At 43.5% G+C, this 13,620-nt stretch overlaps 5 protein-coding genes and 1 pseudogene across 6 annotated transcripts; 1 reads left to right on the top strand and 5 right to left on the bottom strand.

Annotated features, from left to right (window-relative positions):
- Positions 1–1,050: 1,050 nt before the first annotated feature.
- Positions 1,051–1,629, bottom strand: LOC310858185 (rho-related GTP-binding protein RhoA-B-like; the record flags this gene model as incomplete). The annotated part of the gene is made up of 1 exon (XM_083764290.1): positions 1,051–1,629. One exon carries the CDS (start codon positions 1,627–1,629, stop codon positions 1,051–1,053), a length of 579 nt encoding a protein of 192 aa, XP_083620416.1.
- Positions 1,630–3,350: 1,721 nt separating this feature from the next.
- Positions 3,351–3,929, bottom strand: LOC310858438 (rho-related GTP-binding protein RhoA-B-like; the record flags this gene model as incomplete). Its single annotated transcript, XM_083764546.1, has 1 exon — positions 3,351–3,929. The coding sequence occupies one exon, from the start codon at positions 3,927–3,929 to the stop codon at positions 3,351–3,353; it is 579 nt and encodes a 192-aa protein (XP_083620672.1).
- Positions 3,930–5,650: 1,721 nt separating this feature from the next.
- On the bottom strand, positions 5,651–6,229 carry LOC310858316 (transforming protein RhoA-like; the record flags this gene model as incomplete). Its single annotated transcript, XM_083764422.1, has 1 exon — positions 5,651–6,229. One exon carries the CDS (start codon positions 6,227–6,229, stop codon positions 5,651–5,653), a length of 579 nt encoding a protein of 192 aa, XP_083620548.1.
- Positions 6,230–7,964: 1,735 nt separating this feature from the next.
- Positions 7,965–8,543, bottom strand: LOC310858710 (rho-related GTP-binding protein RhoA-B-like; the record flags this gene model as incomplete). Its single annotated transcript, XM_083764953.1, has 1 exon — positions 7,965–8,543. One exon carries the CDS (start codon positions 8,541–8,543, stop codon positions 7,965–7,967), a length of 579 nt encoding a protein of 192 aa, XP_083621079.1.
- A 2,180-nt stretch (positions 8,544–10,723) lies between these two features.
- On the bottom strand, positions 10,724–11,402 carry LOC310858317 (coatomer subunit epsilon-like; annotated as a pseudogene). The gene has a single exon. The product of its transcript is annotated as a coatomer subunit epsilon-like (transcript).
- A 607-nt stretch (positions 11,403–12,009) lies between these two features.
- LOC310858787 (syntaxin-18-like) lies at positions 12,010–12,969 on the top strand (the record flags this gene model as incomplete). The annotated part of the gene is made up of 1 exon (XM_083765049.1): positions 12,010–12,969. The coding sequence occupies one exon, from the start codon at positions 12,010–12,012 to the stop codon at positions 12,967–12,969; it is 960 nt and encodes a 319-aa protein (XP_083621175.1).
- Positions 12,970–13,620: the final 651 nt, after the last annotated feature.

The raw sequence follows: 13,620 nt of genomic DNA on the forward strand, positions 1-13,620 counted from the left end.
TTTCACCGCGTCTTTAACATTTTGGACTACATCCAAAAACCCCTGAATCACTAGGCAGGGTCAGGTGACGCTGTTGACGTCTCTGTTGAAAATCAATTTCAGAACTGCACTGAGAGAGGGCTTTCAGACTGAATAATGGGTTGAAACGAAATTATTTAGAAAATTGTCTGCAATATGTTTAAAATGTTGACCCCCCCCCCCTCTCATAACTGTCTATAGTGTACAGTACTGTATGTGAATATTGTTGTAATAAACAACTTAAAACTGTTTTTGAATACCTTGTCTGTCATGGTGGTCCATCATTGTTTGAATACTTTATTAACAGTTTGCAAAAGAAAAATCACACCCGTGTGAAGCGAGGGGCGGTTATGGGATAATAATAGTGAGCACAACTGGCGGACCCCAGTTTCACTTAATGTGGCCCTCAGCAGGTTAATATCAGAATACTGATATATTACTGATTATAGCTGTTACAATTCCAAACATGCAAACATGACCCGCTTTAATTACTTCAGTCTAAAGTAGTAGCTTATTGACTAATATTAAAACTTAACACACGAACCTGACGTACGCATACACAGGCATATACTGATTTTCTTTTTACATGATATTTACGTTTATTATTTTTTCAATCTAACCTACAAACGTTCCTCTTCTCCCCATACACACAAATGGCAGTGCACATACTGTATTTAAAAACATCATTGAAGACAACAAGAGACAATGGTTGCAATCATTTCCAATATTATTATTTCATATTTTACAAAATAAACACAAATAAGACAAAATAAACCAAAATATGTTGCATACAATGAAATAAACGTATACAGTTACAATATGTATAAGATCTGTTGGCTATTTTGTAAATTAGTGCTGTTCCCAAAACAGTTTGAGGGGCACTATAGCCCTCACATTTGTTTTGAGCACTTTTAACCACAAAAAAGGCATCCAAAGTCTATGGACTTTTAATGTTTTTCACGGCAGTAAAGGTCATGTGACGTCGCCACTTTGACCCTCGACCCCCATGCTGGAAGCAGGTCTCACGTCCATTTACAGTAGACGACACGTTTTGTTTTTCCTTTTTCTAGATTCTAGCGCCGCCCTGGCGGCCATCTCAAAAACCTCCCTCACGCCCTCCTTTGTTTTGGGAGAGCACTCCATGTGTCCAAAGGCGCCGATTCTGTCTGCCACGTAGCGCCCCTGCTCCGTCGTCACAGGTTTCTGCTTAATTTTGGCCAGCTCCGTGCGGGTGTACTCGTCGTCGAGCAGGTCCTTTTTATTCCCCACCAAGACGACGGGAACATTAGGGCAGAAGTATTTGACCTCCGGGGCCCACTGGTAAAGGATGTTCTCGAGACTTCCTGGGTTGTCGATGGAGTAGCACATGAGGACGACGTCGGTATCCGAGTAAGAGAGAGGACGTAGTCTGTCATAGTCCTCTTGGCCGGCCGTGTCCCAGAGTGCCAGCTCCACCTGTTTCTTTTTCACCTCGATGTTGGCCATGTAGGTCTCGAACACTGTAGGCACATAGACCTCTGGGAAGATGTTCTTACTGAACACGATGAGTAGACACGTCTTCCCACAGCCTCCATCTCCCACCACCACCAACTTTCTCACGATTGCTGGCATTGTGTATGTTGCAAAAGTATGTTTATTACGTGAACGCTGGCGATTTCAGGGTCATTGATATCTCTCAAGCGTGAGGTTCTGCTTTTAAAGCTGAGCTGACCGTGCTCACATCATCATCATCACTGTGATGTCACTATGATGTGGATGTATATGATGTCAGTCATGCCCAAATATGGAGTTCCATGTGATTCTCACCCAAATAGGAAGGTCTGTGATGTCAGCCTATATAGCCTATACTCCCTACTACATCAGGTGACCATGGCAACCGGAAATCATCAAACACAGACAGAGTGATGCAGTACCCAAAATTGTACCCATCTGTTTGTTTACCTTTTATGCCCATATATGGAGATCTCTGTCTGTCTATGAATATCGGATATTTGGGCATGGTTTTTATGCCCATAAATGGGCATAAAAAGCATACCAGGGATATCCATATATGGACATGAAAGGTAGACAAACAGATGGGTACGAAGGGTATCATAAGGGACACGGACAGACAGACAAACAGACAGAGATCTCCATATATGGGCATAAAGGGTACACAGATGGTTACAATGGGTACCAATAAGGCACACAGTTTCAGGTTGCCATGGTGTGGTTGCTCCCACACTGTGGAACGCCCTACCCTTTTCAATTAAAAATGCAGAGTCTGTTGAAGGTTTCAAGGTCTTGTTAAAAACTCACTTATTTATGTTACATTTTATCTTGTAAACTTTTATTTTGACCATCATTGTTGTCAATTTATGTTTCTGCTCCTATTCTTTGTTGTTGTTTGCTCCTTTGTGCCGACTGGTCGACTAAAAGTTTTAGTCGACCAAATATATATGATTTTAGTCGACTTTACACTTGATTTAGTCTATACTAAAACTTATTTTGGCGGGTCATCGTAATTAATGGCTGATTTTATTTACACCTGGTTGCATACTGAAAATAAGCTAATCTAAGCTTGAAATGTGTCGCTCTGAAACTCGTGAGCTTATAGATCTGCATCAACACTGCTATGAGGCTAATGATTGGTAGAATCCTCGGGTCTATTATGGGATAATAATAGTGAGCACAACTGGCGGACCCCAGTTTCACTTAATGTGGCCCTCAGCAGGTTAATATCAGAATACTGATATATTACTGATTATAGCTGTTACAATTCCAAACATGCAAACATGACCCGCTTTAATTACTTCAGTCTAAAGTAGTAGCTTATTGACTAATATTAAAACTTAACACACGAACCTGACATACGCATACACAGGCATATACTGATTTTCTTTTTACATGATATTTACGTTTATTATTTTTTCAATCTAACCTACAAACGTTCCTCTTCTCCCCATACACACAAATGGCAGTGCACATATTGTATTTAAAAACATCATTGAAGACAACAAGAGACAATGGTTGCAATCATTTCCAATATTATTATTTCATATTTTACAAAATAAACACAAATAAGACAAAATAAACCAAAATATGTTGCATACAATGAAATAAACGTATACAGTTACAATATGTATAAGATCTGTTGGCTATTTTGTAAATTAGTGCTGTTCCCAAAACAGTTTGAGGGGCACTATAGCCCTCACATTTGTTTTGAGCACTTTTAACCACAAAAAAGGCATCCAAAGTCTATGGACTTTTAATGTTTTTCACGGCAGTAAAGGTCATGTGACGTCGCCACTTTGACCCTCGACCCCCATGCTGGAAGCAGGTCTCACGTCCATTTACAGTAGACGACACGTTTTGTTTTTCCTTTTTCTAGATTCTAGCGCCGCCCTGGCGGCCATCTCAAAAACCTCCCTCACGCCCTCCTTTGTTTTGGGAGAGCACTCCATGTGTCCAAAGGCGCCGATTCTGTCTGCCACGTAGCGCCCCTGCTCCGTCGTCACAGGTTTCTGCTTAATTTTGGCCAGCTCCGTGCGGGTGTACTCGTCGTCGAGCAGGTCCTTTTTATTCCCCACCAAGACGACGGGAACATTAGGGCAGAAGTATTTGACCTCCGGGGCCCACTGGTAAAGGATGTTCTCGAGACTTCCTGGGTTGTCGATGGAGTAGCACATGAGGACGACGTCGGTATCCGAGTAAGAGAGAGGACGTAGTCTGTCATAGTCCTCTTGGCCGGCCGTGTCCCAGAGTGCCAGCTCCACCTGTTTCTTTTTCACCTCGATGTTGGCCATGTAGGTCTCGAACACTGTAGGCACATAGACCTCTGGGAAGATGTTCTTACTGAACACGATGAGTAGACACGTCTTCCCACAGCCTCCATCTCCCACCACCACCAACTTTCTCACGATTGCTGGCATTGTGTATGTTGCAAAAGTATGTTTATTACGTGAACGCTGACGATTTCAGGGTCATTGATATCTCTCAAGCGTGAGGTTCTGCTTTTAAAGCTGAGCTGACCGTGCTCACATCATCATCATCACTGTGATGTCACTATGATGTGGATGTATATGATGTCAGTCATGCCCAAATATGGAGTTCCATGTGATTCTCACCCAAATAGGAGGGTCTGTGATGTCAGCCTATATAGCCTATACTCCCTACTACATCAGGTGACCATGGCAACCGGAAATCATCAAACACAGACAGAGTGATGCAGTACCCAAAATTGTACCCATCTGTTTGTTTACCTTTTATGCCCATATATGGAGATCTCTGTCTGTCTATGAATATCGGATATTTGGGCATGGTTTTTATGCCCATAAATGGGCATAAAAAGCATACCAGGGATATCCATATATGGACATGAAAGGTAGACAAACAGATGGGTACGAAGGGTATCATAAGGGACATGGACAGACAGACAAACAGACAGAGATCTCCATATATGGGCATAAAGGGTACACAGATGGTTACAATGGGTACCAATAAGGCACACAGTTTCAGGTTGCCATGGTGTGGTTGCTCCCACACTGTGGAACGCCCTACCCTTTTCAATTAAAAATGCAGAGTCTGTTGAAGGTTTCAAGGTCTTGTTAAAGACTCACTTATTTATGTTACATTTTATCTTGTAAACTTTTATTTTGACCATCATTGTTGTCAATTTATGTTTCTGCTCCTATTCTTTGTTGTTGTTTGCTCCTTTGTGCCGACTGGTCGACTAAAAGTTTTAGTCGACCAAATATATACGATTTTAGTCGACTTTACACTTGATTTAGTCTATACTAAAACTTATTTTGGCGGGTCATCGTAATTAATGGCTGATTTTATTTACACCTGGTTGCATACTGAAAATAAGCTAATCTAAGCTTGAAATGTGTCGCTCTGAAACTCGTGAGCTTATAGATCTGCATCAACACTGCTATGAGGCTAATGATTGGTAGAATCCTCGGGTCTATTATGGGATAATAATAGTGAGCACAACTGGCGGACCCCAGTTTCACTTAATGTGGCCCTCAGCAGGTTAATATCAGAATACTGATATATTACTGATTATAGCTGTTACAATTCCAAACATGCAAACATGACCCGCTTTAATTACTTCAGTCTAAAGTAGTAGCTTATTGACTAATATTAAAACTTAACACACGAACCTGACGTACGCATACACAGGCATATACTGATTTTCTTTTTACATGATATTTACGTTTATTATTTTTTCAATCTAACCTACAAACGTTCCTCTTCTCCCCATACACACAAATGGCAGTGCACATATTGTATTTAAAAACATCATTGAAGACAACAAGAGACAATGGTTGCAATCATTTCCAATATTATTATTTCATATTTTACAAAATAAACACAAATAAGACAAAATAAACCAAAATATGTTGCATACAATGAAATAAACGTATACAGTTACAATATGTATAAGATCTGTTGGCTATTTTGTAAATTAGTGCTGTTCCCAAAACAGTTTGAGGGGCACTATAGCCCTCACATTTGTTTTGAGCACTTTTAACCACAAAAAAGGCATCCAAAGTCTATGGACTTTTAATGTTTTTCACGGCAGTAAAGGTCATGTGACGTCGCCACTTTGACCCTCGACCCCCATGCTGGAAGCAGGTCTCACGTCCATTTACAGTATACGACACGTTTTGTTTTTCCTTTTTCTAGATTCTAGCGCCGCCCTGGCGGCCATCTCAAAAACCTCCCTCACGCCCTCCTTTGTTTTGGGAGAGCACTCCATGTGTCCAAAGGCGCCGATTCTGTCTGCCACGTAGCGCCCCTGCTCCGTCGTCACAGGTTTCTGCTTAATTTTGGCCAGCTCCGTGCGGGTGTACTCGTCGTCGAGCAGGTCCTTTTTATTCCCCACCAAGACGACGGGAACATTAGGGCAGAAGTATTTGACCTCCGGGGCCCACTGGTAAAGGATGTTCTCGAGACTTCCTGGGTTGTCGATGGAGTAGCACATGAGGACGACGTCGGTATCCGAGTAAGAGAGAGGACGTAGTCTGTCATAGTCCTCTTGGCCGGCCGTGTCCCAGAGTGCCAGCTCCACCTGTTTCTTTTTCACCTCGATGTTGGCCATGTAGGTCTCGAACACTGTAGGCACATAGACCTCTGGGAAGATGTTCTTACTGAACACGATGAGTAGACACGTCTTCCCACAGCCTCCATCTCCCACCACCACCAACTTTCTCACGATTGCTGGCATTGTGTATGTTGCAAAAGTATGTTTATTACGTGAACGCTGGCGATTTCAGGGTCATTGATATCTCTCAAGCGTGAGGTTCTGCTTTTAAAGCTGAGCTGACCGTGCTCACATCATCATCATCACTGTGATGTCACTATGATGTGGATGTATATGATGTCAGTCATGCCCAAATATGGAGTTCCATGTGATTCTCACCCAAATAGGAAGGTCTGTGATGTCAGCCTATATAGCCTATACTCCCTACTACATCAGGTGACCATGGCAACCGGAAATCATCAAACACAGACAGAGTGATGCAGTACCCAAAATTGTACCCATCTGTTTGTTTACCTTTTATGCCCATATATGGAGATCTCTGTCTGTCTATGAATATCGGATATTTGGGCATGGTTTTTATGCCCATAAATGGGCATAAAAAGCATACCAGGGATATCCATATATGGACATGAAAGGTAGACAAACAGATGGGTACGAAGGGTATCATAAGGGACACGGACAGACAGACAGACAGACAGAGATCTCCATATATGGGCATAAAGGGTACACAGATGGTTACAATGGGTGGCACACAGTTTCAGGTTGCCATGGTGTGGTTGCTCCCACACTGTGGAACGCCCTACCCTTTTCAATTAAAAATGCAGAGTCTGTTGAAGGTTTCAAGGTCTTGTTAAAAACTCACTTATTTATGTTACATTTTATCTTGTAAACTTTTATTTTGACCATCATTGTTGTCAATTTATGTTTCTGCTCCTATTCTTTGTTGTTGTTTGCTCCTTTGTTCGACTAAAATCGTATATATTTGGTCGACTAAAACTTTTAGTCGACCAAATATATACGATTTTAGTCGACTTTACACTTGATTTAGTCTATACTAAAACTTATTTTGGCGGGTCATCGTAATTAATGGCTGATTTTATTTACACCTGGTTGCATACTGAAAATAAGCTAATCTAAGCTTGAAATGTGTCGCTCTGAAACTCGTGAGCTTATAGATCTGCATCAACACTGCTATGAGGCTAATGATTGGTAGAATCCTCGGGTCTATTATGGGATAATAATAGTGAGCACAACTGGTGGACCCCAGTTTCACTTAATGTGGCCCTCAGCAGGTTAATATCAGAATACTGATATATTACTGATTATAGCTGTTACAATTCCAAACATGCAAACATGACCCGCTTTAATTACTTCAGTCTAAAGTAGTAGCTTATTGACTACTATTAAAACTTAACACACGAACGTGACGTACGCATACACAGGCATCTGAGGGATATACTGATTTTCTTTGTACATGATATTTACGTTTATTATTTTTTCAATCTAACCTACAAACATTCCTCTTCTCCCCATACACACAAATGGCAGTGCACATACTGTATTTAAAAACATCATTGAAGACAACAAGAGACAATGGTTGCAATCATTTCCAATATTATCATTTCATATTTTACAAAATAAACACAAATAAGACAAAATAAACCAAAATATGTTGCATACAATGAAATAAACGTATAGTTACAATATGTATAAGATCTGTTGGCTATTTTGTAAATTAGTGCTGTTCCCAAAACAGTTTGAGGGGCACTATAGCCCTCACATTTGTTTTGAGCACTTTTAACCACAAAAAAGGCATCCAAAGTCTATGGACTTTTAATGTTTTTCACGGCAGTAAAGGTCATGTGACGTCGCCACTTTGACCCTCGACCCCCATGCTGGAAGCAGGTCTCACGTCCATTTACAGTAGACGACACGTTTTGTTTTTCCTTTTTCTAGATTCTAGCGCCGCCCTGGCGGCCATCTCAAAAACCTCCCTCACGCCCTCCTTTGTTTTGGGAGAGCACTCCATGTGTCCAAAGGCGCCAATTCTGTCTGCCACGTAGCGCCCCTGCTCCGCCGTCACGGGTTTCTGCTTAATTTTGGCCAGCTCCGTGCGGGTGTACTTGTCGTCGAGCAGGTCCTTTTTATTCCCCACCAAGACGACGGGAACATTAGGGCAGAAGTATTTGACCTCCGGGGCCCACTTGGTAAGGATGTTCTCGAGACTTCCTGGGTTGTCGATGGAGTAGCACATGAGGACGACGTCGGTATCCGAGTAAGAGAGAGGACGTAGTCTGTCATAGTCCTCTTGGCCGGCCGTGTCCCAGAGTGCCAGCTCCACCTGTTTCTTTTTCACCTCGATGTTAGCCATGTAGGTCTCGAACACTGTAGGCACATAGACCTCTGGGAAGATGTTCTTACTGAACACGATGAGTAGACACGTCTTCCCACAGCCTCCATCTCCCACCACCACCAACTTTCTCGTGATTGCTGGCATTGTGTATGTTGCAAAAGTATGTTTATTACGTGAACGCTGGTGATTTCAGGGTCACTGATATCTCTCAAGCGTGAGATTCTGCTTTTAAAGCTGAGCTGACCGTGCTCACATCATCATCATCATCATCATCATCACTGTGATGTCACTATGATGTGGATGTGAATATGATGTCAGTCATGCCCAAATATGGAGCTCCATGTGATTCTCACCCAAATAGGAAGGTCTGTGATGTCAGCCTATATAGCCTATACTCCCTACTACATCAGGTCACCATGGCAACCGGAAATCATCAAACACAGACAGAGTGATGCAGTACCCAAAATTGTACCCATCTGTTTGTTTACCTTTTATGCCCATATATGGAGATCTCTGTCTGTCCGTGAGAATATCGGATATTTGGGCATGCCTTTTATGCCCATAAATGGGCATGAAAAGCATACCAGGGATATCCATATATGGACATGAAAGGTAGACAAACAGATGGGTACGACGGGTATCATAAGGGACACGGACAGACAGACAGAGATCTCCATATATGGGCATAAAGGGTACACAGATGGTTACAATGGGTACCAATAAGGCACACAGTTTCAGGTTTCAGGTTGCCATGGTGTGGTTGCTCCCACACTGTGGAACTGTTTCAAGGTCTTGTTAAAAACTCACTTATTTAGGTTACATTTTATCTTGTAAACTTTTATTTTGACCATCATTGTTGTCAATTTATGTTTCTGCTCTTATTCTTTGTTGTTGTTTGCTCCTTTGTGCCTTGTTTTAACTTGATTGTTTATATTGTTGTTTTTACTGTACAGCACTTTGTAACTTTGTTTTTAAAAGTGCTCTATAATTAAAATTTACTTACTTACTCATACTTACCTCATATGAACAGTAGACCTATGTCTAGGGCTATAGCCTGACATCATGGACCTTCATATTTGGGCGTTATGCTGAGGAAGGCCTCCGGGCTGAAACGTCCATGTGTTGCTTGCTGCTGCGGGAAAACTGGAAAATATATAACGTGAGTGCTGGTATTTTTATGGATGGATTGTATCTACCAGAACTATGCACCCGTCACATTATTACTTTGAACTACTCAACTGAGTGCTTGCTTCTTTTCCTTTTATGCCCAGATCTCAATATCTGTCTGCGCATATGGAGATCCATCAGGCATCGCCGCATCGGGAGTTCTGGACTACCCATCTTCAAATATGACTATATGGAGGAGTTTTGTGTCGTTTGGAGTTTGGACCGCCGGTTCCGGACAACCACAACTGCCTTGACACCGAGCACGGCACTCCCTCAGGTGACACACACGCCTAGTTTGAAATCGGACGGACAGAGATATACGAACCCGAACTGCACACAGACGGACAGAGATTTCACACGTTCATTGTAAGATTTCTATTAGTCTCCGGGACAAAGCACGTTGGAGATTGAAGTCTGATCAGACTTCAACCTCACATCACATCACATCAGATTCTGATGTGATGTGGGGTTAAAGGAGAATTCCATACTAAAAGCCTTTCTTACCTTTCTTTGTAGTTGTTACGTCCCCATCAAAGAGGTCCAGGTGTTATTTTGTGCAAAAGCTCCTTATTGGCTATTTGCCCTACCATAAGCCCTAAATGAATTGCATTGAATTGAATGGGGCTATGGGGTGTTGTGCTAATTCGCTTATTTCCATCGCTCAAAATTATAATTGTTTTGTATATATCCTCTCTTCATATTAATGTAAATAATAACCCAAGCGGCACACCAGATTTGAGAATTCATTTTTGGCTATTAAAAAATCTGTGTGAAATGAGGGGCACTCTTATCATCATACATCATCATACATTGCATTCCGTGCTCAACCAATCAAATCATCACAAATGTCATTCCGGCCACTTCACTTTTCTGCCCTCACTTTTATCTTCAACATGTACTTTGCTCAGCCCATCAAATCATCGCTATGGGGTGATCAGCCAATCACAAGCCAATGTTTGTGTTTACACAAACCTGGAAAAGTGGGCATAGGATTGGCTAGCGGCCCTCAAAATAGCAGATCATCTACAGGCCCTCAGCACGACAGTTTGTGCCGGGATGTGAGCTTGTATATCGTATATTGTATATATTGTATATCTTCAACCTAAATCTTCTCTTCTGGGGCACAACATTTTTTCAGATGCGGGTCCGCAGCCAAATTATATATCAATTTGGTGGTCCTTGTTCGACATCTTGTTCGACATCTCCTGGAAGATGTAGAAGGCGTCCTGAAGCTTCTCCGCTCCGCCCGCGGCGACGTTGACCCACGCCGTGGCCAACAGCGTCAGTGTGGCGTCTTCATTGCGCTCCCGCATTCGCTTCAGCTCTGTCCTCGCCAGGTCCACGCGGTCCAGGCTCAGCAGGACCTGAATGGTCATCGCCGCACACTCCTCCGCGACGCTGCCGCCGCGCCAGGGAGAAGCCGAAATCTGCCGGAGCGTCCTGAGAGCGGCGTCCGCGTTCCCCTCGTTGTAATAGATGGAGGCAGCCGCGAGGAGGAAGGCAGTGTTGGTCGCGTACTCGCTCTTTGCCATCGCTCCGTCCAGATCAGCGACGATGGCGTCCCTCTTGCTTTCCCGGGACAGATATTCGGCAAACATCCACGGCCTGCAGCTCGGGTGTGAAGCCTGGCTTGATGTCTTCCAGTACTAGTACCACAGCGTACTTTCTCTGGGCGATGTACGCTCTATACAAGAACATGTCTCTCTCAATCTCCTTCTCTGGGGTTGAAGGCTCAACCCTCTGAGACTCTTTGATACATTGTTGATAATCGCCGATGTAATACGCATTCTTCACATTGAAAAGCTCATCATGGACATCTGATTGTTGAGCTCCCATGTCGACTTCTGCACAAAGTCCTGGTTAGAATTAAAATGTTATACTCCGGTGGTGAGGAGGTCGGATTGGACTGAAACCGTGCCCAAACATGGAGATGACTTACGTCATAGTGCTGATAGTCATAGTTGTGATGTCATAGATGACTAAAAAGGATAGACTAGTGATGTGCTGTTAGAACTAATTGACTGCCACCTTTGAGTCAGGTGCTGAAACTTATCTGCTACCACGCGGCCATTATAGGAGTCTAGGGCCATCTTTCTTGGCCAGGGCACCTAGGCCGAGCCCAGCATTGCCTAGCGATGTGGACGCTGCTATGCAGTGGATATCAGAAACCTTTCTGAATCAATACAAATCGTCAAAAGACGATCTTGGTGCCGAGTGCCTTTGTGAAAAAGACATCCGAAGATGTTCTTGGCGGCGAGTGAGCTAGTCTGGAGTCATTAGACTGGGCCAACCCTGAGCCATCCCAGACTCTGGGATGGCTCAAGCACATTCATGACTGACACATTATGACGCAATATGAATGGTGCCGCCTGTTAATGTATAAAAGGAAGTGCCACCAGGAACTTTGTCTACAGTTTTATTGAGTGTGTCTAATCCGCACAAAATGGTTCTCGATATAACGTTACTGTTCAAAGCCAGCGTAAAAACGGTTAAAGTTCTAAATAAGGCGATAGGGGTCAGCTACCATTCTCCCAAAGATGATGTTTTGAATCGTAGCAGCAGCAGACCTAAGAGTGGATTCTCTCCCGAGGCAAAAGTGGTGATCGCAAACATCACCAAACTGAAAGACTTCCTCCTGCAGCACAGGAAAGACTATGTGAATGCCAGAAGCCTCATCTCATCGTTGGACCTCGCCGGCATGACGGACAGCGAACGAGACAAGATCGACCGAGACGCTCAGATCTTCATGAGAACCTGCTCCGAAGCGATCAAGCGGCTACGCACTCAATCTGAGAAGCAGGTGACGTCAACACAGCTGAAGGAGCACAAGGGAGCTGTCCTGGACATGGTCGAGACGTATCTGAAAGGAGTGTGCAAGTTGTACTCGGAGCAAAGAGCGATCAGGTACAAGAGAGTGGTGGACACGAGGAGACTGTCGAGACTGCAACCAGAGCACCGCAGTAAGACAGAGAAGTGCCATATGCCGGCGAGCTTGGCGGGAGAGGGAGCCAGAGAAAAAGGATTGTCTCTGTCTCCCCCCAGCGCCGAACCGTGGGGGGAGGAGGAGGACGAGCTCTCTCCCGAGGAGATCCAGACGTATGAGCAGGAGAACCAGAGGTTGGTGAGTGAGATGAGCGGCATGGCGGACGAGTGCAGACACATCGAGGAGAATGTTGTGGAGATCTCCCGGCTCCAGGAGATCTTCTCCGAGAAGGTCCTTCAGCAGGAGATGGAGATCGACAGCATCCACCAGCTAGTCGTGGGCGCCACAGAGAACGTCAAAGAAGGCAACGAAGGCATACGAGAGGCCATCCGAAACAACGGCGGCTTGCGCCTGTGGATCCTCTTCTTCCTGGTCATGTGCTCGCTCTGTCTCCTTTTCTTGGACTGGTACAGTGGCTAACCCTGTCCAGTGGTGAATAGGTTTGGGATCCTTTAGGATTTTAACACTTCTGGTTCCTTAACGATTCCCTTTTAACAATCCGATTCCTTAACTGGTCTGTTCCAACCGCAACAATATATATATAACTATAAATGTATATTGTTTCTGTCGGCATCCAGCCATCCATCTTCAACTGCTGTGTGTGGCTAAAGTCTAAAATGAGTAAATGACTTCCTGGCTTTAATGGGTTAATTAAACATGTATATAAGAATATAAGTAGTAACAAGTAAGATGCGTAAACGCAGGAAGTGAACAAAGCTGTTGTGGCAGTCTGACACACACACACACACACACACACACACACACACACACACACACACACACACACACACACACCCACCCACCTCTGTATTGTTCCAATTTCAGTTCGTATTGGTTTGCTCCCAATCTTTTGCCCTCTGGTGGTGGGTGGGTGGTGTTACAGTGACACACACAGATACACACACAGACAGACAGTTTTGGCCAGCTTCTATAGTTAGTGCTCACTTCGTTCGCAATTAAATGTATGTATACCTCTAGCTTACATAGGCTACTGAAACAATTATTTTTACTGTACATGTAGGCTACCTATTGACTATACTTGTTAATACCACTGTTAATACTGTTAATATA

The sequence above is a fragment of the Protomyctophum parallelum genome, assembly GCF_964188405.1.
Source record: "Protomyctophum parallelum genome assembly, chromosome: 5".
Taxonomy (NCBI): Eukaryota; Metazoa; Chordata; class Actinopteri; order Myctophiformes; family Myctophidae; genus Protomyctophum; species Protomyctophum parallelum.